The sequence below is a fragment of the Enhydra lutris genome, unplaced genomic scaffold (genome assembly GCF_002288905.1).
Source record: "Enhydra lutris kenyoni isolate GAN:26980312 unplaced genomic scaffold, ASM228890v2 scaffoldscaffold64, whole genome shotgun sequence".
In the NCBI taxonomy this organism is placed as follows: Eukaryota; Metazoa; Chordata; class Mammalia; order Carnivora; family Mustelidae; genus Enhydra; species Enhydra lutris.
Window position 1 is genome coordinate 8,601,369 of NW_019154148.1, and position 25,431 is coordinate 8,626,799.

At 46.8% G+C, this 25,431-nt stretch overlaps 1 protein-coding gene across 3 annotated transcripts in view; it reads right to left on the reverse strand.

The window, feature by feature from the left end:
• LOC111158854 (MRN complex interacting protein) overlaps positions 1-24,039 on the reverse strand; it is a 31,028-nt gene extending 6,989 nt beyond the window's left edge. The window contains exons 1-7 of one of the 3 annotated variants that reach the window (XM_022521139.1): positions 23,935-24,039; positions 21,539-21,598; positions 15,846-15,934; positions 11,746-11,821; positions 10,247-10,401; positions 9,534-9,621; positions 297-846 (exon numbers count right to left, since the gene is read on the reverse strand). In XM_022521139.1, coding sequence (XP_022376847.1) covers positions 373-846; positions 9,534-9,621; positions 10,247-10,401; positions 11,746-11,821; positions 15,846-15,934; positions 21,539-21,598; positions 23,935-24,000 — 1,008 coding nt within the window. In that variant the 5' untranslated portion in view covers positions 24,001-24,039 and the 3' untranslated portion in view covers positions 297-372. Of the gene's footprint in view, positions 1-296; positions 847-9,533; positions 9,622-10,246; positions 10,402-11,745; positions 11,822-15,845; positions 15,935-21,538; positions 21,599-23,355; positions 23,650-23,934 lie in introns of those variants that run through there. The other 2 variants (XM_022521140.1, XM_022521141.1) reach the window with 2 other exon arrangements.
• Positions 24,040-25,431: the final 1,392 nt, after the last annotated feature.

The window sequence follows — 25,431 nt, forward strand, 5'->3', positions numbered from 1 at the left end:
GGTCCTTTTTTTTTTTTTTTTTTTTTTTAAGATTTTATTTGAGAGCTAAAGTGTGAGGGAGGGAGGGAGGGATGGAAGCATGAGCAAGGGGAGGGGCAGAAGGAGAAGCAGACTCTCCCTTCCCTGTCCCCCCCAACCCCCAGGCAGGGAGCCAGATGCAGGACTCGATCCCAGGACCCTGAGATCATGACCTGAGCTGAAGGCACAGGCTTTACCAACTGAGCCTCTCAGGTATTGCCCCCCTCCCATCCTATTTAAAAGCTAATTTTTTTTTTTTTTTTTTTTTTTTTTTTTTTGGGCAGTGGCCAAGAGGTCCAGGGGATAAGGGCTCATGTAACATGTGTCCGGGTGGGTAACCTTGTTTAAGTCACTTCACAGATCATCCTCAAAGTCCTCACCAGTTTTAAAAAGGTCACATAGTAGCACAAGTGGGGACTCCTGTACCCCTGTGACCAAGGGACTGCCCTTTGCCAGAGGACCAGTGTCCCGTGGTGGTCCGGAGGGCTTTACACAGGGCCTCTGAGACCCTGATGTGAAAGTATGTGCAGGCCAGGGAAGTTTGGGTGCACCGAGTGGCCTGCTGGGGTGCCCTTCCCTTGGGGTCTGGACCCATAGGGTCCCCTGCTCAGCCAGTGCTGCCTCAGCATGCTTGGGGTCTCTCTGTAGGGCCAGGGAGGGCTCCATGTCTGCACGTGGGCCATTTCCAGGTGGCAGAAGGAATCGTTCCCACTTGGAAGATGTAGCTCTGACCTGTGGGGCCAGACGTGGAGGACCCACCCGAGGAACAGTTCCCCTGTCCTTGTGGCCCCCGCCTTCTTTGACCTTCCCCGCCAGGCCAGCTTCGTCCTGCAATGGAAATGACAGGAGAGAACCATGTCCTCTATTCTGAACAAGTGCCAGTGGCCTGGCAAGACCAAGGGAGGGGAGGGAAGGACCCCCACGCCTGCACTGCTGCTTTCTCCTCTCCGCCTTGAGGCTCCCACACGTCTCACTCTCTGTTCCACCGATTCTTCCTGCTCTCATCTGGTGGGTTAGCAAAGCAGGGCAAACAAATGCCCTCACCACCTCCACCAGATTCCATGACCGGGCTTCCCTCAAGAGAATATTCCCACGGAAGCCTTAGAATCGTGCCTGAGACCATCTAGAAAGGGTGGAAGAGCTTCTGTCCTGTCTGCTCAGTGCCAGGCAGATATGAAAGTCTCCGGAACCACGGGGAGGGTTTGGAGCTGTGGGAGTGGCTGCAGAGGACCCCAGAGGAAGCAACCGCAGCACCGGGTCCTGACTGCCTATAGAGGAATCACCATGACAGGCAGGACCCTGCATCACAACCCCAGGGCGGTGTGGAAGAGGCTCGTGGTGCTCTGTTCCAGACGCAGTGCCCCTGACCTGCCGGGACTCCACTCAACTACGGTGCAGCCTGAGTTCCTCCCCTTCAAAACAAACTGTGCCCGTGTGAGCCTTCCCTGTGAGAATGCAGTTGAATGTTAACCTTGGGCCTGGCCCATCAGTAACTGCCATTATTCTATGACTCAGAGCTTCAGGGACACACAGCTAGACGCAACATCAAAGTCTGACCTTTGCAGTACCAGTTGAAGCTGGGCAGGCTGGCCTTGGCCTTGTTGGGGGATGGCAGAGACCGATGCCCAGCAGAGAGCCTTGGCCTCCGTGCCTGTGGCTCCTGTGAGACAACAGCTGAGCCTGCATTCTGTGGCCTTAAATGTGCAGTGGGGTCTGGCCTGCCAGGCGGGAAGCCTCTAGAATGAGCAGCGGTGTGGGGATGGCGTGGTGGGGTGGAGTGTGGGGTGCAGGGCAGGAGGACCCTGAGCTTACCTCCTACCACAGACACACCGAGGCAACAACTGCACGTATTGCAACTAACTGAAGATGCTGTGAAGCCAGCAGGACTGACTGTCCACGGCTGGCTGTAGCAAGGTCACATCACAAACGGTAGGAGGGGTGGACGTGTGGTCAGGAACCAAACCCCTGGAGTGACTGGCCACAGATGGGATGGGCCTCACAAGCTCTGAGAACATGGGGTCAGACCCCACACTGGGCATCCCCGGCCTTGGGGACCTGCACTGGGCAAACCAGTCACTGCATCACATCCGGCTTTGAAAATCTGGGGCCTAACACCCAGAGCTGGAGGGTGATAGGACACTAAGTCCCTGCCCTTAAAAAGCCAACATGCTGGGGCACCTGGGTGGCTCAGTAGGTTAAGCCTCTGCCTTCAGCTCAGGTCATGATCTCAGGGTCCTGAGATCGAGTCCTGCATCGGGCTCTCTGCTCGGTGGGGAGCCTGCTTCCCTTCCTCTCTCTGTGCTGCCTCTCTACCTACTTGTGATCTCTGTCAAATGAATAAATAAAATCTTAAAAAAAAAACAAAAAACCCAACATGCTTAAGAGCCCAGCCCAACACCGCATGGAAATAGCAGTCGGAAAAAGCACCTGGTATGCATGTGAAGGTTTAACGACTAATTTTAGGATGTGTGTTGGCAGGCCAGGGAGCTACAGTTTTCCCCCTGGAATAACAGTACTGGGGCGGGGGAGCATTTCACTTGCCCTCCCCCGGCCTGGACGAGCAAGTGCTCGCGGGAGCCAGCTCCATCCTCGTGCCAGTTCCAGGTGGGTGCTCTGCTCCAGCACCCCTGTGGTCTTCTTCCACCCAACCTCCCTGCCTGCAGAGTGGCTCCTGCCCTGGGGGTGGGGGCAGGGACCAGTGTGCCAGCCTGCTCTCCTGGCTAGCTATGAAGGGGGCAAGCCGGGTGCTCTAGTGCCCCCACTGCTATTGTGGGGCTGACTCAGGCCCTGCTCCTGAGAACCCCTGGTGGCTGCGGCTGGGCCTCTAAGGTGCCGGGAACAGACTGTGCCCGTGTAGCTGTAGCAGGGAAGCAGGGCACTGCGGCCAGCCCCACCTGCAAGCACGCCCATAGTGGCCACAGTTCAGACACAACAGGGGCACACCGCTCACAGGGGACACCCCTAGCACCACGGCATGGTTCTGCTGACCGTGCGGGACTGCGCTACAGAGCAGCACAGGAACGCTTCTCCATGAAGCCACTATTTGCAAGAGCAGGAGACAGCTGACCTACCTAATCTATAGAAACAAATAGAATCAGACAAAATAAGGAGACAGAGGACCATGTCCCAAATGAAAGAATGGGACAAAATCACAGAAAAAGAACTAAACAAAATGGAAATAAGCAATATGCTGGATAAACAGTTCAAAACAATGGTAAGAAATGGTTGCTGAACTTGAGAGGTAAGTGGGTAAACTCTGAGACTGTCAACAAAGAGATAAAAATGATAAAAAATACACCAGAAGGAATTGGTGGCAGATTAGAGGATGCAGAAGACCGATTCAGCGACCTGGAAGACAGGGTCATGGAAAGCACCATGCTGACAGCAAAAATAATGAAAAATGAGACCAGGTGAGAGGACCTCTAAGATACCAGCAAACTTCACAACATTCACATTGCAGGGGTCTCAAAAGAAGAAGACAGACGCGGCAGAAAATTTATCTGAAGAAACAATAGCTAAAATCCTCCCTGATCTGGGGAAGGAAACAGATATCCAGAACTAGGAAGCACAGAAAGCCCCAAACAGGATTCCCACACAGGACATAATGAAGATGGCAAAATCAAAGAGAAGATTTTTTCTTTTTTTAAAGATTCTATTTATTTGACAGAGAGAGATCACAAGTAGGCAGAGAGGCAGGCAGAGAGAGGGGGAAGCAGGCCCCCCGCTGAGCAGAGAGCCCAATGCGGGGCTCAATCCCAGGACCCTGAGATCATGATCTGAGCTGAAGGCAGAGGCTTAACCCACTGAGCCACCCAGGCGCCCTTCAAAGAGAAGATCTTAAAAGCAATCAGAGCAAAGCAAACATACATACAAGGGAAACGCCATAAGGCTATATGCTGATTTTCTGTAGAAACTCTGCAGGCCAGAAAAGAGTGGCATGACACACTCGAAGTGCTGAAAGGAAAAACCCACAGTCAGGAATATTCTACCTGGTAAGACCGTTATTCAGACTTTTAAACATGCTAAATAGTTCCCCAGACAAAATTCAAAGGATCACCACTAAATCAACCTTTACAAAAAATATTAAAGGAACTTTAACAAGAAAGAAAAGCCCTTAAGTGGAGGAAAATTATGAAGGGAAAAAAATCTAACAGGGGAAAGCAAACATCTAGGAAAGGTAGTGGGTTAATCACTTATAAAGCCCCTATGGAGATTAAAATGCAAAAGTAGTAAAATCAATGATATCTACAGATAGTAGTCAAGGCACACACACACAAAAGATAAAAAATATACACATAAAATGTGGAGGGGGAAGTAACAATTTATGGCTCTTAGAATGTGTTTGAACTTACGCAGCCATTAATTTAATACAGACTGCCATACGTACAGCTCTTGTTCTGTATGAACCCAACGGTAATCACAAATCAAAAATCTAGGATAGTTAAAAAAAAACTACAAAAAACTGGGGCGCCTGGGTGACTCAGGTTAAGTGTCCAGCTCTTGATTCCGGCTCAGGTGGTGAGGGCAGGGTTGTAGGACTGAGCACCATGTTGGGCTCCACTGCCCTCATCAGGGAGTCGGCTCCAGATTCTCTCTCCCTCTGCCCCCGCCCCCACAGACACTCTCTCTGTAAAATAAATAAAAATCCTAAAAAAAAAAAAAAAAAGCTATGACAGATGCACAAAGAATAGAAAGGAACCTAAGCACAACACTAAGGAAAGGAACAGAGAAGAACCACGAAAACAACCAGGAATAACAAAATGGCAGTAAACACGTACTATCGATGATTATCTTAAATCGTCTCAGTGCTCCAGTCAAAAGGTATGGGGTAACTGAACAGATAAAAAGGCTATGTGCTGCCTACAAGAGTCACTTCAGACCTAAAGACAGACTGAAAGTGAAGGGACAAGAAAAGATACACCATGCAAATGGAAGTGAAAAGAAAGCTGCAGTAGCAATACTTCATCAGAAAAAGTAGACTTAAGGACTGTATGGGCATTACATAGTGATAAAGGGATCAGCCCAACAAAAGGAGGTAACAGCTGTAAGTATCCATGCACCCAACATCAGAGGAACACCTAAACCCGTAAGTATTAACAGACGAAGGGGAGAAGTTGACAGTAATAGAATAATTGTAGGGGACTTTAACGCCTCTATTACATCGATGGACAGATTATGCACATGGAAAATCAATAAGGAAATGGTGGCTTTGAAAGACACAGAGGTACTTAGCAGACACATACAGAACATTCCATCTAAGAAAAGCAGAATACGTATTCTTTTCAAGTATACACGGAACTATCTCCAGGAGAGGTCACATGTTAGGCTCCGAAACAAGTCTCAATAAATTTAAGAAGACTGACATCACATCAAACATCTTTTCCAACCACACTCTATGAAACTAAAATCAATGACCAGAAAAGAACTGGAAAAAACACAAACATATGGAGGCTAACAACATGTTACTGAACAACCAGTGGCTCAACCATGAAATTAAAGAGGAAAAAAAAAATACACGGAGATTAAAGAAAATGAAACACAATAGTCCAAAATCTTTGGGATGCAGGCAAATCAGTTTTATGATGGAAGTTTATAGCAATACAGGCCTCCCTCAAGAACAATAAAAATCTCAGGGGATACCTGGGTGGCCCAGTCAGCTAAGCATCTGCCTTCAGCTCAGGTCATGATCCCAGGGTCTTGGGATGGAGCCCCGCATCATGCTCTCTGCTCAGTAAGGAGCCTGCTTCTCCCTCTCCATCTGCCCCTGTTCCATGGTTTCTCTCAAATACATAAATAAATACAATCTTTTAAAAAAGGAGAACGATAAACATCTCAAATAATCTAATCTTACACCTAAAGGAACTAGAAAGAAAATGAACAAAGCCCAAAGTTAGTAGAAGGAAGGACTCAAAAACAGAGCAGCAATAAAGGAAAAAGAGACTAAGAAAACAACAGGAAAGACAAGTGAAACCAAGAGCTGGTTCTCTGAAAAATAAAATTGGTACATCTTTAGCTAGACTCATCAAGTAAACTCAAATACATAAGATCAGAAATGAAAGAGGAGAGGTAGCAACCATCATCACAGAAACACAAGACTCTGAGACTACCATTAAAAAATTATATGACAACAAGTTGGACCGCCTAGAAGCATTACATAAATTCCTAGAAACAAATCTTTCAAAAATGAATCAGGAAGAAATAGAAAATTTGAACAGACCAATTAGTAGTGATGAAATAGAATTTGTAATAAAAAAAATTCCCAACAAACCAAAGTCCAGGACCAGAAGGCTTCACAGGTGAATTCTAGCAAACATTTAAAGACTTAACAGTTATTTTCTTTACACTACTCCAAAAAATTGAAGAGGAAAGAAAATTTCTAAATTCATTTTATGAGCCTTCTACCAGCATCACCCTGATACCAAAACCAGAAAAGGCACTATGTAAAAAGAAAATTATGGACCAAAATCCCTAATGAACATAGATGCAAAAATCGTCAACAAAATCTCAGTAACCCAAATTCAGTAATACATTAGAAGGATCATTCAGCACGATCAAGCAGGATTTATTCCAGTTACACCAGGGTCATTCAATATTTGCAATTCAATGGGACGCGTCGCATCAACAAGACTAAAGATAAAAACCATATAGTCACCCCAACAGATGCATAAAAAGCATCTGTCAAAATACAGCATCTACTCAGGATAAAAAAAAAAAAAAACTCTCAACAAAATGGGTTTGGAGGAAACATACTTCAACATAATAACAGCCACAGATGTCAAACCCATAGTTAACACCATACCAAATGGCACAGAAGTGAAAGCGTTTCCTCTAAGAACTCAGGAACAAGACAAGGATGTCCACTCTCACTACTTCTATCCAACACAGTACTAGAAGTCCTATCACAGCAGTCAGACAAGGAAAAGAAATAAAAGGCATCTGAATTGGTAAGGAAGAAGTAAATTCCCTATTTACAGGTGATATGATACTTTATACAGAGAACCCTAAGGACTCCACCTAAAAACTTCTAGAACTGATAAATGAATTCAGTGAAGTTACAAAATGAATATACAGAAATCTGTTGTGTTTCTATACACTAATAACGAAATAGCAAAAAGAAAAAAAAACAAAAATAAAAAACAAAAAGGGAGGCCTGGCTCACTTGGTTAAGTGTCTGCCTTTGGCTCAGGTCATGATCCCAGGATCCTGGGATCAATTCCTGCACTGGGCAGGGAGCCTGCTTTTCCCTCTCCCCACCCACCTCGTGTTCTCTCTTGCTATTGCCTCTCTCAAATAAATAAATTAATTAAAAAAAAAAAAAAGTAAAATACTTAGGAATAAATTTAACCAAGGAGGTGAAAGGTCTATACTCTGAAAACTAAGATGCTGATGAAAGAAACTGAAGATGACACAAACAAATGGAAAGATAAACCATGCTCATGGATGAGAAGGGCCAATATAGTTAAAATGTCCATACTACCCTAAGCATTCTATGAAATTCAGTGCAATCCACAAGAAAATACCAATACTATTTTTCACAGAACTAGAACAGATAATCCTTAAATTTGTATGGGATCCAAAAGGCCTTGAATAGCAAAAGCAAACTTGAGAAAGAAAAAAACCTATCCCGGATTTCAAGATATAGTACAAAGGTATCGTAATCAAAACAGTATGGTTCTGGCATAAAAAACTGACACATAGATCAATGGTACATAACAGAAAGTTCAGAATTAAACCCACAATTATATGGCCAGATAATCAAGGATGAAACAGGCAAGAATATACAATGGGCCAAAGAGTCTCTTCAATGAAAGGTGGTGAGAAAATGGGACTGCTTTCTTACACGATATGAGAAAATAAATTCAAAATGGATTAAAGACCTAAATGTGAGAAATGAAACCATGAAACTCCTAAAAGAAAACATAGCCAGTAAGCTGCTGGACATCGGCCTTAGCAACGTACTTATGGTTATGTCTTCTCAGGCAAGGGAAACAAAAGCAAAAACAAAATACTGGGAGTACATAAAAATAAAAAGCTTTTGCATAGTGAAGGAAGCCATTAACAAAATGAAAAGACAACATACTGAATGGAAGAAGATTTTCACAAACAATGTACCTGAAAACATCCTTAATATATAAAGAACTTATAAACACCAAAACCCCAAATAATCCAATTAAAAAATGGGCAGAGGACCTGAATAGACATTTTCCCAAAGAAGAGATACAGATAGGTAACAGACACATGAAAAGATGCTCAACATCACTCACCATCAGGGAACTGCAAATCAAAACCCCGAAATTATCCTCACACCTGTCAGGATGGGTAGTACCAAGAAGACAAGAAATAACAAGTATTGGGGAAGATGTGGAGAAAGGGAACTCTTGTGCACTGTTGGTGAAATGTACATTGGTGCAGCCATTGAGGAAAACTGTATGGAATTTCTTCCAAAAATTAAAAATAGAAAATCATATGATCCAGTAATTTCATTACCCATGAGAGCAACACTAGTTGAAAAGATCTACGCACCCCTATGTTTGCTGCAGCATTATTTACAACAGCCAAGATAGGGATGCAGCCCAAGTGTCCACTGATGGGTGAATGGAAAGAGAAGATGTGGTGTGTACCTACATAATGGAATATTACTCAGGCATAAAAAAGAACTCATAAGTACAGAGAACCGGTGGTGGCCCAAGGGGAAGGGGACGAAGGGATGGGCAAAACAGATGAAGTATTGAGGGGTACAAACTTCTGGTGAAAAATAAGGAAGGAGATGAAAAATATAGCAGAGGGCATAGAGTCAGTAATATTGTAACAACGTGTGCTGATGGACGATGACTGGCCTGGTGAGCACGGACTCAAGTACTAAACTGCCAGATCACTGTGTTGTGTCCCTGGAAGTAATACACCATCATCTGTCAACCATACTTCAAAAATGAAAATAGAAACAAGACCGGGGGGGGGGTGCCTGGGTGGCTCAGTGGGTTAAAGCCTCTGCCTTCAGCTCAGGTCATGATCTCAGGGTCCTGGGATCGAGCCCTGAACTGGGCTTTCTGCTCAGCAGGGAGCCTGCTTTCTCCTCTCTCTCTGCCTACTTGCGATCTCTGTTAAATTAAAAAACAAACAGAAAAACAAAAGAGCAGGTCCTAGGTGAGGACAGTGCCTCGATGCGCAAGGACCACCTGGGTGGGTGACGACGAGGCTGAGAACCGCTCTTCGGAAGTCCGGGGCAGGTCCCATGCTGGACAGTCAGACAAAGACCCGCCCCGGCACGTCAAGGGAAGAGAATGGTCCTGACTCAGAAAAGCCCTACTGCTCAACCTTGGTTGATTCCAAGGCAACAAGCTGTCCTTGTGCCCAGCAGTTCACATCACTGAGACTGGGCATGGCAGGGAGACGGTCAGGCCAGAGAACGAGGATGGCTTAAGTCAGAGCAGACAAAACACTCGGGTAGTTAGCAATTCTTTGTGTGTTTCATGGTTACCGGGACCAGAAGAGAAACACTGTCCTCAATCACTGACCTTCTGGGGCTCCAAGGTAACCTCAGAATCACCTAGGTTCTGGACATCAGGGCTGGGTGGAGGCTGGACTGTGCTCTGGCTCCATTTCCTGGTAGAGAGAAAGCACTGCCAAGAGTCCAGTCCTGTCACCATACTTGGGGCCATCCCAGCACAGGCAGGGGCCTGTCCTCCCATACAGCCTCCCACCCAGGTGGCCGCTCAACTTCTGCTCGGCTGCCAAGAGCAGGCTGCCCAATGACACCCGAGGCAGCCCACTTCTCTACAAGCCCCAGAGCTTGTAGTTGCTAGAGAGTTCTTACTTTGAACTGGAATCTAACTCCCAATATCACTTGCCCTGTAGGGGCCACCCTGGTTCTAGACCAGGTACTGTCTCCGAAGACTCATGGACACTAGAGGAGCACAGACCTACAAAAGGTCGGGTCTTCCCTGCTGTAGGCTACAAGCTCCCAGAACCACGAACCACCCTGGCCACACTGCACTTTGTGTGCAGTCACAAGGATGTGAGCACCATAAAAGGCGCCTGTGCTGGCATCCTACCCGACCCTGACCACCACACAGCAGCACTTGGGACCCCGCAAGGCCAAGAAGGGCTTGGTGGTGACGGCACCTCCCGCCAGGCTGCTCTGCGCTGCTGACTGCCAGAGGCCACTCGTCACTCCCTGTGAGACACCGTGGGGACAGGGCGGTGGCTGGATCAGTGACGAGCTCGGCACCTTTTTTTAGGCAGGCCTGTGTTGAAGGAAGGCTCTGGCTTCTCTGTCCTGGACGAGGGTGGGCTCTCGAAACACACGCTTCCTTCCATCCCCAGCCCTTTCGAGTCTTTTTCCAGATACTTCAGCCAGCGGTTCTCTGAGGACTGGGGTTTTTCCTGCAGGATTGGGAAGCAAGTTTATTCTCAGGACCCATATCTGCCCTGGCACCAGGAAAGGCATTTTGTGTGTGTGTGTGATGGGGGGTGATAATGGGGAGATGGACGTCCTATGGCACACTGGGGGCTGTGCACTGGCACAGAGTGCGGGAAAGCTGCTGGACACGACTCATCAAGGAACTTTCCAAATGTCCACGCTCCCCGACCTAGTGGTTCCAAAGGAAGACAAAAGCACAAAAAGGCTCATCCAAGTGATATAAATCAGAGTGAAAACTCACCACAGCGAAAATCTGGAAATAATCTACATGCCCATTCATCATGGGGTAAGTACCTCCACTATATTCTGTAGATACCGGGCATCACTGCAGACTCTACAGCAAGGGAACGACACACGTGAAAACTCCGGGGCACAAACTAGGATTTCTCATAATTGTGATGATGTGAGATGGAGTCCCTCAGCAGACAAAACCGGAAACAGAGCGCCAACCATGTGAGAGTTGTTGTGTTAAAGTGGCGTATGAGCAACACTCCCGTTTATAATAGAAATATGGAGGGCACCTGAGTGGCTCAGTGGGTTAAGCCTCTGCCTTCGGCTCAGGTCATGATCTCGGGGTCCTGGGATCGAGCCCCGCATCGGGCTCTCTGCTCAGCGGGGAGCCTGCTTCCCTCTCTGTCTCTGCCTGCCTCTCTGCCTACCTGTGATCTCTCTCTCTCTGTCAAATAAATAAATAAATAAAAATCTAAAAAAAAAAAAATATGGAAAGCCAGCAGAGGGAGGACGTTGCCAATGCGATTCTGTGAGCAGAGGCAGGCTCTGTCCTCCGGTGGGCGGGGAACCTCCGACAGCTGTTCCCATGCCCCCGGCCCTGGCAGGACAGTGTTCCGTGTAGCCATGGCACCCTGTGTACCCATGGTGTCACCTCCTCAGTCACTCAAGCTCTGACACACACCACCCACCCACCATGGCCTGAGCACCTACTTTACTGGGCACTGGGGCAGAAAACTGGATGGGAGCCCCATGGGGAGGCTCTGTCTGGAGAAAGGGAACATGAAAGCCAGGGACTCTGCAACAGCATCTTTCCCCTAGCTGAGGTGTGCCCAGAGCGCAACGGGGCCAAGGGGAGAAACACGAGGAGGTGAAGTTCAGGTGAAGTTCAGAGAGCTCCTAGCCAAAGACAACGCCCTTTTCAGAGTCCCGTAATAACCACTACACACGGCTGTCTCCAGCCTCACCAAAGGGATGGGTTTACTTTGTGTTCCCTGCAGCTTTAAGCCAGTGTGTGTTACGGACAGCATTTGTTGCACAAAAGACCAACAAGAGAACCCCCTCTGGGACACACTTACCTGCACACTCTCACACTCAGCCTGCCTGGGCTCCGCATTTTCCTCTTCATCAACATTTCCAGGTTCTTCCAGAGACCTTAGTGAAAGATTATACATGTGGTGTCCTTAGTGAAATGACCCAGGAGACAAAGGGCAAGGAGATGGGGATGCCATGATGTGCATACTTGACAATGGATATCAAGGACTGCTCTAGGGATCTTAGGATCTTATGTCTGTTGTTTTGATGTAATCTGGTGATACTCAAACAGTTCAGAAGGGCCTGCGAGGAGGGACCCTTTGTTGTTCAGATTTAGGCTGGTCAAGCCGTCCATCAACAAGAAAGGTGACACGGGCAGAAGGGGCCAACTCTTCTCCTAGACAGACCCGTGTTTGCATCCTGGCTTTGCAAGTGACTGGTCGTCACTGTGACAGTGTGACTTTGGGTTCGTCAGTGTACCCCAGTTCCCTCTCCACAAACACAAGATGGCGTGGGTGACTATGAAGATGAAAGAGATGACATGTGCCCGTGCCTTGCTGAGGGTCTGGGATAGAGGAACGTCAGCGGAAGCCTTATAGCAGAGTCCCTCCCGTCAGCAAAGGCGAGGAGGTGTCCGCTGCACAGTTATACAAGTATGTCTTCAGAGTTCTACCATTATGAGTGAGGACAGACACTGTGTGTGTGTCACAGTGACTTCTGCCAGTCTCCCTGGGGCAGCAGGGTCCTCTCGACACATAGAGAGTGGGGGGCCAGGGCCTCCATGGCCTCTGAGGGGCATGACTGGCCAGGAGAACACTTACTGTGCCCGCGCCGGAGGCTGGAGCAAAGCCACCCCCCCCCCCCCCCCCACGTCGGACAGGGTGGTTACATCGCACCATCAGACGGGACCTCTCTCCAGTGAGCGGCCGAGTGTGGGCATCTGGTCTTGTTTCTTCACTGGTACGCAGACATCCATGATCTTCACAGAGCGATTATAAAGAGGCAATGGGAGCATGCACATCCAACACCTACCCGGCCATGGGGCTGATACTCTGGCGTTCACTTGAGCCGTGTCCTACCAGCTACCAGCCAGACCTCTGCTCACCTTTCTGATTCAGGGACTCAACTCCAACAAAGGACAGTTCTCAACAGTCTGAAGATAGCAGTCTGTCTTCTCGCTTTAAAGTTACCACTGAGAAGTTCGGCCTCTGCTGTTCCTTTGTAGGCAATCTCTCTTCTCTCCAGCTACTTTTCAGCTCTTCCCTTTGTCTTCTGTGTTCTGTAATTTTATCATGTTCCTGTGTCTAAGGGCAGATTTTTTTTAACCTTAAAAATTAACTTAAGGTAGGACATACACTAAAATTTAAGTGTATAGTTAGATGAGCTTTGATGAATTATATCTTTGAAACTATTATCCAATTAAGATTGAGAAAAAAAAATTGAGATATAATGGACAACATATGGAAAATTTTCATCACCCCCAGAAATTCTCATATGTGTCTTTAGAGGCAATTCTCCTCTCCCCCAGAAAACCACTGATCCCTAGAATATGTAGACTTTTGTGTCTGGCTTCTCTCACTTAGCAATGTTTCTGAGATTTGCCTGTTATTTTGAATATTGTATCATCCCATTGCAGGAACATACCTGTAATTTATTTATCCATTTACCTTCTGATTTATCTCTATGTCTAGCCTTTCACCAATAGCGCACTGTCTCAATTACTATAGCATTATAGTAGATCTTGAAACCAGGCTGCACAAGTCCTCCAGCTCTGTCTTGGTAAATTATAGGTACTATATATTTTTTTTTAAGATTTTATTTATTTATTTGACAGGGAGAGAGAGATCACAAGTAGGCAGAGAGAGAGGGAAGCAGGCTCCCCGCTGAGCAGAGAGCCCAACGTGGGGCTCGATCCCAGGACCCCGAGACCACGACCCAAGCCGAAGGCAGAGGCTTCACCTGCTGAGCCACCCAGGTGCCCCAAGGTACTGTATTTCTATGTAATAGGATCAGTTCGTCAATTTTTGCAAAAAAAAGAAGCCCACTGGAATTTTGACTTGGATTAGGCTATCTCTACCAATTTAAGATAAACTGAAATCTTCGTGATACTGAGTTTTCCAATCCATGAACATGTTATATCTTTTCGTTAATTTAGCTCTTTAATTTCTCTCAGCAATGTTTTGTAGTTTTTACTGAACAGATCTTGCATATATTTTGTTATATTTATCCCTACATATCTAATTTTTTGATGCTGTCCTAAATTGTATTTGATTTAAAAAATAATTTTCCGGGGTGCTTGGGTGGCTCAGTTGGTTAAGTCTTTGGTTCAGGTCATGATCCCAGGTCTGGGATTGAGCCCCACATTGGACTCTCTGCTCAGCAGGAAGCCTGCTTCTCCCTCTCCCACTCCCCCTGCTTGTGTTCCCTCTCTCACTGTGTCTCTCTCTGTCAAATAAATAAAATCTTTAAAATTTTTTTTCTAATTGCTCATAGCATTTATATAGAAATAATTTAATTCTACCTATTGACTTCTTTAGATTTTATTTATTTATATGAGGGGGAGAGAGAGAGAGAGACTGCACAAGTTAGGGGAGAGGCCGGGAGCAGGGGAGGGACAAGCAGACTCCCTGCTGAGCATGGAGCCCTATGTAGGGCTCAATCCCAGGACCCTGAGATCATGACCTGAGCTGAAGTCAAATGCTTAACAGACTGACCCACCCACGCGCTCCTGTATGTTAAATTTGTACTGTTGTGATCTTGGTAAAATATTAGCTCTAGTAGCATTTGTATAAGTTCATTAGGATTTCCTTATATACAACCATGTTGTTTGCAAGTAAAATAATGACGTTATCCAGTTTGAGATTTATTGTTTCCTAAATCTAAGAATGTAAGACTATGAATCTGGAAAATGCTTTAGTCTTTTCAGATATTGCCTCTGCCCCACTTTCTTTATTCTCTCTCACTGGAACTCTTCCCTGTAGCTTCTGTGTTTCTCAACTCACATTTTCCGTCTTTTTATTTCTGTGTTGCATTGTGAATATTTTCTTCAGATTTTGCTTCCATTTCACTGATTGTCTCTTCAGCTACATTTAATGCTAAACCTGTCCACTGAATTTTTAATTTCAATGATTATACTTTTCATTTCTATAAACTCTTTCTGGTTGTCTGTCACCTACTTGGGCATTTTTAAAAGTCCTTTGCTTCCTTTTTTTTTTTTTTTTGCACTCTATCCCCAATGTGGGGCTTGAATTCATGACCCTGAGATCAAGAGTTGCATGCTCTACTGACTGAACCAGCCAGGTGGCCTGAAGTCCTTTACTTTTTATATTATCAACACTGTCTTTTATCTCATTAAATGTATCAAATATACATTCTGTAGTCTGAAGTCTCTGTGGGTCTCACTTTTCTGTTGTTTCTGTTCTCTTTTGCTCATGATGACATATCTCCTTGAGTGTTTAATGATTTTTGAACTCTGAGTATATGCTTCCTGGAATTTTATCTGCAGAAATTCTTTCAGGCCTGGGTTGAAGATGTATGCTCCAAAGGTGCTGCATTTACCTTTGCTTCCTTGGACGATTTAAAAATAAATTCTCAGCTTGAGGCTTTTCACACAGAGCATGTAAAAGGCTGAAAAGCCATGTGACCGCTTTCTTGTGTTTATAAATTCCTAGAGAGATAGTTCCATTCCCCATGCCAAGGCCAACATGCTCCCCGTTGCAGAAAGGGTGTATTTCTAGTTCATTTGCTCATCCACTGAGGGTGTAGTATTTTGGGGACTCAACTTTAGGTGGTGGTTTCCTACTGACCCTCCCACATTGACCAGGCCATAGGCCTTGTCTTTGTCCCCCACACCCTTCCTAGCCATGTAAATGGGAGCTCCGGAGCAGCTCAGGCACTTACTCTCTGGACTTTGGCTTTTGCTTTATTTTTGACTTCTGATATTTCGTTTACTTCCCTGCCATCTCATCAGGGTACTCAAAATACTACAGTTAGCATTTTTAGTTATTTTCAGTGGGAAGACCCTTCAGGGGAACTAATCATCACATGGAAATCTAAGGGATTTCTCCATCTTCTACTTCCACTAACCATTCAAGGTGAATGCAGGCCAAGACAAGATAACCATGCCCTTCTCAAACAACTATACCTGAATGCCATCTCTGAAATCTGTCCCTGTAGCAGATTTAATTTTTGGACATGGCGTCTACAGTCAGCACCGGAGCCCTCACCGTAAGTCTGAAAAACAAAAAAAATTGTAAGTTTAAGAAACGTGGATGGAATGCTGAGAAACAGATCCATTAGTGATGTACCTCAGGAAGTGGAAAGCTGTACTTTGCAAGGCCCAGAAGCAACATGCAGAAATCCTGATGACTGACCACTATTTCTGGAGTGATTTATTTACAAACTAACTAAAGTCTGTAGTTTATTTACAATTTATTTATTTGTAGTTTATTTACAAACTAAACTCAGGGACTAATAGTTCTGGGCTATCTGGCTGTCCTTTTTTTTTTTTTTTTAAAGATTTTATTTATTTATTTGAAGAGAGAGAGAGCGAGCAAGCGAGCAGGAGAGGGGAGAAGGTCAGAGGGAGAAGCAGACTCCCCATGGAGCTGGGAGCCCAATGCAGGACTCAATCCCAGGATTCTGGGATCATGACTTGAGCCGAAGGCAGTCGCTTAACCAACTGAGCCACCCAGGTGCCCCTCTGGCTGTCCTTCTAAAGCACTCAGAACTCTGCATATCAAAGACACACTCAGCCCCAAACCCCACACTAAATGGTTACTGAATGTAAACAAGAAATTTGGAAGAGAAGTAACACGAACCGCCAATAAACATACAATATGATACTTACTATTCACTGATAATCAAAGGAACATAAATCAAAATACAACGAAGTACCTTTTCTTCCCCACCTAGCAATCATTTGTTTAACATTTATTGCATACCTATTATGTGCCAGGCCCCTGGACCAGGTAAGGACAATACAATACAAGAGTGGACAAAAATCACTGTCATGTTGGAGTGTACATTCTAGTGCGAGGAGACAGACAATAAGCATATAACTATGTGGCCATCAGATGATGAGAAGTACTACCCAGGAGAATAAGGCAATGAAAGGGGTAGAGTGGAGACAGAGCAGACAATTTTATATAGGGTTTTCAGGGAACAGATCACTAGGCTGACATCTGAGCACACAACAAGAAAATATGAGGGCCAGAGCCATGTAGGCACCTGGGGGTAGGATTCAACAGAAGCAATGAAAAGGACACGAGAGTAAGGGCCCTGTGCCTGGCACTTTGGGGGAACCATAAGGCAGCCACATGGCTAGAGCTGAGTGGTCTGAGGGAAAATGGCAGGAGGTGAGGTCTGAGTGTAGTCCCTACCACAGGCCAAGCTGGCTTTGTGGGCATGAGACCTGTTTTATTGCTGCCATCTTGAAAACATTTTTTTTTTTAATTTGAAATTCTTAATAATCTTACCTTTGAACTTGTGTTGCATTAAGTGAAGTCTCATGGGACAATGGGTCGTGTCTATAAGCAGGGATACACACGCTATGCACGCCCATAGTTTTCTGCTGCACTGTTCGCTCACAGCATGCTCAATGACCCAGGAGCACAGGATTCCAGCAGACTCACAACAAACATGTGGGAGTGTTCACGGAGAGTCCGAGCGTAGACGCTAAGTGTTTGCTGTCTACACCTGAGTATGGGGGGGCACCCACAGCCTGAGAAGCCAGGCTTTCCACAGAACAAGAACCTGTTTCAGATGCAGATAAAAGGCAAGGGTATTCTAAACATACACAGATGACCAAGGAACCCTGTCATATCTTTTATTTCAGTTACTTGCCTAGACAGCTGATCACCGATGCTGAAAAGGAGGACACTGAAGGGAAAGGCAAGAAAGGGAGACCCTCGTTCCTTTCCCTCTCAGTCCTTCCTTACACATCAGGGAGCTGATGAGGGGGAGTGTGGGCAGAATGTGTGCATATCACTAAGTAGAAAAAAGCTGAATTAATTTTGTGCAGCATTTCCACTGTTTTGGGAACAGTGAAATACATAGGCATGTATGAGATCCAAAACCCAAGGAGGACAATCTGGATGATTCTGCATATACAGTAAACACTCTTATGTTATTTGGCTCACGGCTAAATGCTCTTTGCATTTTAAACTGGTGTTGCGGGGTGCCTGGGTGGCTCAGTGGGTTAAAGCCTCTGCTTTCAGCTCAGGTCATGATCCTGGGGTCCTGGGATCGAGCCCCACGTTGGGCTTTCTGCTCCACGGAGAGCCTGCTTCCTCCTTTCCGTCTCTGCCTGCCTCTCTGCCTACTTGTGATCTCTCTCCTGTGTCAAATAAATAAATAAAATCTTAAAAAAAACAAACAAACTGGTGTTGCACAATACCAATGGTAAAATTCACGCTAATAATTTAAAACACTGGTTTTTCTTAACTTAGGAAGACATGCCACAGTAAATTAAAAACATTATGAGGAGTCAAGAGAGACCAGGAAAGAAAGGAAAAACTTACTATTTTAGTACCTTTCGTGGCTTTTTTTTCTGCTTTTGAACAAGGGGCCTTCCATTTTCATTTTGTACCAGGCACACTTGGCCCTGTCTGTAGGACCAGGGATTTTGCTCTAACCTGGAAGGCTGGGGAGAGTGGCTTGGCCCTGCACACGTTTTAGCGGGACCTGAGGCTGCAATGCTGAGGGCAGGCTGTGCGCAGCAACAGGGCGGGTGGCAGGGGGTGTCACCAACAGTGGTGTGGCTCCAACCACTGGAGTAGCAAGTGGTCAGGCTGGGCGCATCCGCAAAGCAGAGCTGACAAAATCTGCTGATGGACTGGACGAAGAGTGTTTAAAAAAAAAAGACGAGTCATGATATCCTCCAGGTTTTAAGCCCAAACAACTAACACATAAGTGAGGGGGAGGACTGTGGGAGAGCAGGCGGGTGGGGGCTGGTGAGGCCTTCCGTTTGGAAAGGGGTCTCTGGATGCCTATCCAAGAACCAGTAGAGCCCTTAATGGGAGGTTCAGGGCTGGGCGTGGGGTCTGAGACAGACATCCCAGAACAGTCAGATGACCTCCTCTCAGAGGGCGAAGGGAGTGAGGCCAACAAACTGAGAGCCAGAGCGATTCTCAAATTTAGAAGTTGGCTAGCTTAGAAAGAGCTAGCCAAGAGGACTGAAACCCAGCCAGAGAGACAGCAGGAGAACTAGGAGTGGGATGACTGGAAGTCCAAGTGAACACAGTGTTTGAGGGGGAGGAAATGACAAACTGTGACAGATGCTCCCAATAGGTCAAGTCCCTGGAGGCCTGAGAACTCACTACTGTTTTTAGCAAATGGAGAGCACCGCTGACTTTGACAGGAGCCCTTTTACTGCACTGTGGGGAATAAAAGCCCAGCTGGGGCAAGTTCAAGTGAGAGGGGGAGAGGGGAACTGAAGAACGAAATGAAAAAGCTTTGCAAGACGTTACTTGACATCTAGCATAAATGGCAGGGACCACAGCTGAATGCTAAAATCCTTCTCCCCTCATCTGGGCACAAACTGGACAACGTTTTCTAGTCTTCCCTGCAGTCAAGGGTGGCCAGGAGACAAGGTTCTTTCTAGTGGGATGTGAGCCACTTCCAAGCCTGACCCCTAAAAGCCTCCTGGGTAGCTCCTTCCTGTTTTTGGCCCTCAGTGGCCGCAGGCAGCAGGAGACAGGCCTCGGGGAGTAAGAAGACCTTGAGATGAAGGGAGCCTGGGTACCTGCATGATGGCACCAAGGATGGCCACGCTGTTGCTCTCAATCCCTCCCAGGATTGAACAAGAGAGACAACTCTATCTGTCAGGCTACCACCGTTTTGTTGTCTGTGTGTCACTGTGGCCTAGCCTACAGGAAGCCAGGCTCAACTGCACAGGCATGGAGGTGCGAGAGGAGCTCCCCTCCAGAATTTGGAAATACATGCTGACATGGAAAACAAGCAGCAGTCACTAGCTCACGAGCCCGCTCCTTGTCTTCGGGGTGGGCCTCAGCAGCTATACTGCTGACCAATGACCTGATCGTCCCTACTCCCACCATCCCAGTTGGCTTGACCAGATGTGGCCATCTGGGTCAACGGAGCCCATCAGATTGCTTCTCCCAGTTTATTAATTGGGACTCAGCCACTCTAGTTGGCTTGAAGTGAGAGTCTGTGGTCTGTGGGTGGAGTATGTCACCGTGAACTATCTGGGGAGAGAGAGGAAAGGAAGGAGAGGAGGCAGGGAACAGGGAAGGAAGATACAGAGAGAATCTGGGTGCAAGGAAACCAGGGGAAGAAAAAATGATGCCTGCGTCGTCTGCAGCTTTGTAGTTTCTGGGGCTGGTCCTTCAAGGGCTCAGGGAAGAAACTCCTCCCTTGCAAGCCCCAAGATACCCCGTTACCTTGCCAGTCTTTTTTTTTTTTTAAATTTTGCTGAAGCCATCCTGAAGTGTTCTTTTTGTTTTGTTTTGTTTTGTTTTTCTATTTGAAACTAAAAGAACCTTGGTCAAAAGATATCCTTTGAAATAGCATTTGACTTCTAGGAATTTGTCCTAAGGAAATAATTGGTCAAGAAAGAGGTCTTTGTAGGAAGCTTCACTGCACAGCTGTTCTTAACAATGAAAACGAAAATCAGCCTAAATGCCAATCACTGTGGGCTTGGTCATTTTCTGATTCAACAAATATTTACTGGGTGAGCCAGTAAACTTATCATGCCAGGCACTGTGCTACGTGAGAGGGTGTATCAGTAAACAAACCCGGCGAAGCTTGAACTTCCAGGAGATAAATGATACTCATGTAAACACACTGGGACATAATATCTAAACCAGGAAAACGAGAAGAGCTGGGGGAAGCCCCAGCAACGCGCACAAAGGCTGTGAGAGTGCGGCGCTGGACCGTTTCAAGGTCTGAAAGGAAAGGCTTTACGGCTGGAGGAGGAGAATGAGAAGCTGAGGCGGAGAAGTGGCATCAAGGGCCAGAGAAGGTGAGCGAGGGCTCGGTGAGGCAAAGGGTGCAGGACAGTTGGTGGTAGTGAAGAGATGAGGTGGCGCAACAGGAACTCGCCTGCAAAGGACTGAAGTGGCCTCAGTGAGAGATTTTACCCCGAGCTTCCTTCAGTCCATACACTCTCTCTCGAGTGTCTCCTAACGGCCTCCACTTCCTGACTGAGCCCACCTCACCCGAACGCTGTGTGCACTGACACACACCCACCGGCTGGGTCTGATGGCCCCGGTCATCTCCTTACAGGCCCTGCCTTCTCCTTGCATTTCTCAGTCTAGTTTAATTTTTAATTTTTATTTTTTTAAAGATTTTATTTATTTAGTCGACAGACAGATCACAAGTAGGCAGAGAGGCAGGCAGAGAAAGAGGAAGGGAAGCAGGCTCGCTGCTTCGCAGAGAGCCCGATGCGGGGCTCAATCCCAGGACCCTGGGATCATGACCTGAGCCAAAGGCACATGCCTTAACCTACTGAGCCACCCAGGCGCCCCTCAGTCTAGTTTTAAATAACCTGTGTGTGTGCATCAGATTCTCTTCCACGTGAGCAGATCTGTGAGGGCAAGAACGACAAAGTTTGGCCTTCCCTTGTTTCTCCTGTGCCTGCACACAGAGGGTGCTCAGTAAATACTTGCTAACTGAATAAATAATGAAGGGAACTTTCTAGCCACTGCTCCATCCAGTTCACTTCCTGAAGGAACAGGAACCCACGGGGCAAAAGTTCTAGGTCTAGGGAACTTGTCCCAATACTGGAATCCTGGGGCTCCACAGTAACACGCTTCTGTAGGGCTGGGTCCCACCCGCTTTCTGGCATGGCTGTTAGAACCCCTGTTTCTCAAGACTCACCCGCAAAAATGACTGCTTCTCTCCACAAGCTTTGCATGTCCACTTCAGACCCTTTTTCTCCTACAATGAAATTCCAGAAATTTGGCTTAGATGATTATTTAAAACAGGTAGAGCTGAATAATAATGATTTTTAAAGATCAATGAAGAATAGAAGCCTAAAAATAAATCACCATATATGTAAAAAAAAAAAAAAAAAAAAAAAAAAAAAATAACATATAAAAAAAAAAAAAAAAAAAAGCTACCAAAAGCTACTATATTATAAAGGTGGCATTTTAGGAATGAGGAAAAAACAGACTATTTAATAAATGGTGCTGGAAAAACTTGCTGTCCATATGCAACAAAGTCAAGTAGATCTCTACTACTTCCACAACCTTTAATTTCAATTCTTGAAAAGTTTAACTAGATGGGTTCTCTCTTAACATGAAAAAACACCTTACATTCAGCTTTAAAACTGGAAAATCACTACCAACACTCCCATGAAAATCAAGAACAAGCCAAAAATCTCAATTACTATTCAATTTCTGCCAATGGAATTGGGAAAGAAAAAGTAATGAGGTATGAAAACCAGAGAGGAGGAAAAAAATAACATTATAGATATGATTTTTAAAAAATATTTTATTTATTTATTTGACAGACAGAGATCACAGGTAGGCAGAGAGGCAGGCAAAGAGAGAGGGAGAAGCAGGCTCCCCACTGAGCAGAGAGCCTGATGCGGAACTCGATCTCCAAACCCTGGGATCATGACCTGAGCCGAAAGCAGAGGCTTTAACCCACTGAGCCACCCAGGTGCCCCAGATATGATTTATCTACCTGAAAACTCAAGAAAATCAAATGAAAAAGTACTAAAAACAGTAAGACAATTAAATAGAGTGGGGCTGAGTACAAAGTTAATAGAGCCTTTACATAAAGTTAATAGAGCCTTTACATAAGTGAATACCTAGTTAGAAAAGGTAATGGGAGAGTCCATTTATAATAGCAAGAAAGAGTGTTATCAAGGGACACAACGTTGCTTTAAAAAAATGGAATGAAGCTGCATGCTTAACATCAAGATGCCTGGGTTGATACATGAAAATTAATATGAGTATGATCCTAGTACAATCAGTCTTCTTGGGGAAGTACCCAAAAGGATTCTAAGGAGGACAGCAGCACCTAAAGCACCTACTACAAATTTTTGTGGGTGTATCTGCCAATTCAGCACTTCTGATTCTCTAGCACCTATCTTCAAACACCATAAAAATACCGCCTTCTATGGGTACATCTGGAGGTAAGAAATGCACTTAAAAAAAAAAAAAAAAGGTCTGGAAGGACATACAAGTGGCTAGCTCTAGGGGTGTGGAGTCTGGAGAGAGACAGTGTGTGAAATGGTCCCATCTGCAATTACCCTTAACTCTTTTCTCGCTTTAGTTTCAAATAATTTCTCATAGTTGAAAATGACCGTGAGAATGCATACTACATATGTGTAATAACTGAAAAATGGAAACGATTTCCATTGAATCTCAACTCCTAAAACACAGTGCAAAAAAGTGAAGTAAAAACAGTTTCTGAGCCCCCCGGTAGCCCTTGGGGGGTCTTAGCAAGCTTAAGGTGCATACTGAGCATCTGACTTTTAAACACTCATTTTGAGTGAGTTTGATGTTATCCTTTTCCAGAACACAGCAGACGAGCAGGTAACCAGGGGGAAGCGAGAACTGTCAAGAAGTAGGTATGCTGGACGGCAGTATTAGGTGACAGCAAGCAGGAAGATGAAATGCAATCCAGGAGAAAACAGGTTAAGTGACATCCCCTCTCCTGCGTCTTGACAGTCAAGGAAGCAGTACCTTTTGGAAATACCGAGTATCTTGTTTAAAACGCTCCATGCGAGGGTTGTTCACCGTCTGGGGAACAGCCCCTCATCACCGGGAGGGAGACACCACGGAGCTAAGAGCTGGACGGCAGGGCACGCCAAGTCGTGTCTCAGTCTCAAAAGCAGTAATCCCTCTCGTAGTGAAATTAAGAGCGAGCCGCTCTGGGAGGGGGCTATCCTCAACCTGCTTTCCCCAACTATCCGCAAGAAGCCACGAGGCTGCCTCCGCAAAAACCATTACCCCCGGTTTCTACGCATAACCATCACGCCGGAAACTTAAAAAAAAAAAAAAAAAAAAAAAAAAAGCCCGAAACGACGTTCTGGCGGGACAGCAAAACCCAGTCCTCAGGGCCAGTCACCGTCAGGAGTCCGGGCGTCCGGGAGACCCAAGCAACCGAGTCCGGGCGTCCGGGAGACCCAAGCAACCGCAGGAGACGGCGCCCGCGCCTGGCGGCCACAAGGCACACAAAGAAGGCCCGGCCCCCCGCGGCCCCGCCAAGTCCTGCCCGCCCTCTCCGCGCCCGGAGGAGGGGGAGGCCGGTGCCCGCCCCACCTGGTGCGCCTGGAAAAGGCGACAGCGGCAGCACCGCAGCACCCAAACGCGCTGTGGGGGAGCCATTGCGGACGCCGTCACTGCTGCGCATGCGCCCTATGCTCTTGTCCGTTCCGGCTTCGTCTTCCGCGCGCGTTCGGTGTCTTTTAGACCCCGGCGCGCCTCGCGTGCGCGTGCGCTCTGCGCTTCGGCCCGCCCCTGCAGCGCCTAGCTACCCTCCACGCGTTCGGGCCTCTCTAGCCCGCCTAGCGTCTCGGCGGTCAGCCGTGGTCCCTGTGACTGCCCAGGCAAGGCAGTCGGGCATCGCAAGGGGTTTGGGTCAGCCGGGTCACCACCGACTTGCTGCCCGGAGCAGGCCCGCCCCCGTCTCTAAGCCCGCGTCTTCGCCCGGGCTCGCTGGGAAGATTGAAGTTGCAAGGGCCGGGCCTCCAGCGCCGCCCCGGGTCCGGCTTCTGCCCGCGCCGTTCCCTCTGCAGCTTCTAGTCGCCCACCGGGAGCGGGTGGGCTCCTCCCCGCTGCGGCCCAAATCCTGGGGATCGGGGTTGGAATTCGAAGGACCTCTGGGCGGAGGCGGCCTTTGGTAACCTTTGAGCCCAAGCCCGAGGGCTTCAGAACCGAGGATCCCGGGAGGGTGGCTCATGAGCCCCACGCTTTCCGGAGACGGGAAGCAGCTGTGGACGAAACCAGGCCCCCGGGAAAGCCCAGCCGCGACCCCCTCAAAGGTTGGAGGGGCAGGACCCCTTCTGTCCCAGCCCGGCAGCCCAAGAGTTCCATCACCACACCCTGACAAGGGTCTGGTGGGAGGAACCCTTCTTAACGGATCCTGGTAGAAGGGTAAAATGGAAAACCGTCTTAGAGCAGTTACCCCTGCTCTAAGAAAACAATCTGACTCACCCAGATTTATTATTTATGTACTAGGGTTCACTGACGTAGAACAGGAAAAAGGAAGTAGACGTGCTAAACGGACCATCGTGCAGGTCCGTTACAGACAATCTGAGTTTCCCCGTGCAGATGCTGCATGTGTATTGATGGGAAGCAAAGAAGTTACAGTATATAATTACAATTAGGTAAAACCAGGCATTATTTATTTCCAGGGGTGGGGAGGGGATTACTGTTATAGAAGATTTAAAGTTGTTTATATTTTCCAAATTTTGCACAGTAGCATATATTAGGGGAAAAAAAACAAATTAGCTTAAAAAATTGTTTGAGGGGCGCCTGGGTGGCTCAGTCGGTTACACATCTGACTTCTGGTCAGGTCATGATCCTGAGGTCCTGTGATCCAGCGTCCCCCTCCTTTTGCCACGCCCCCCCCATACTCACTTTGTGAGCTCTCTCAAATAAATAAAATCTTTTAAAAAATGTTTAAGAGGCTGGATTTACAAACGGACTGTGACCAGATCACACATGAAAACCAACCCCCAACCCTCCAAGCCAACCTACAACCTCTAGGACAGACAGGGCTCAGTCAATGAGGGCCAATTTCCTTATATTTTGCAC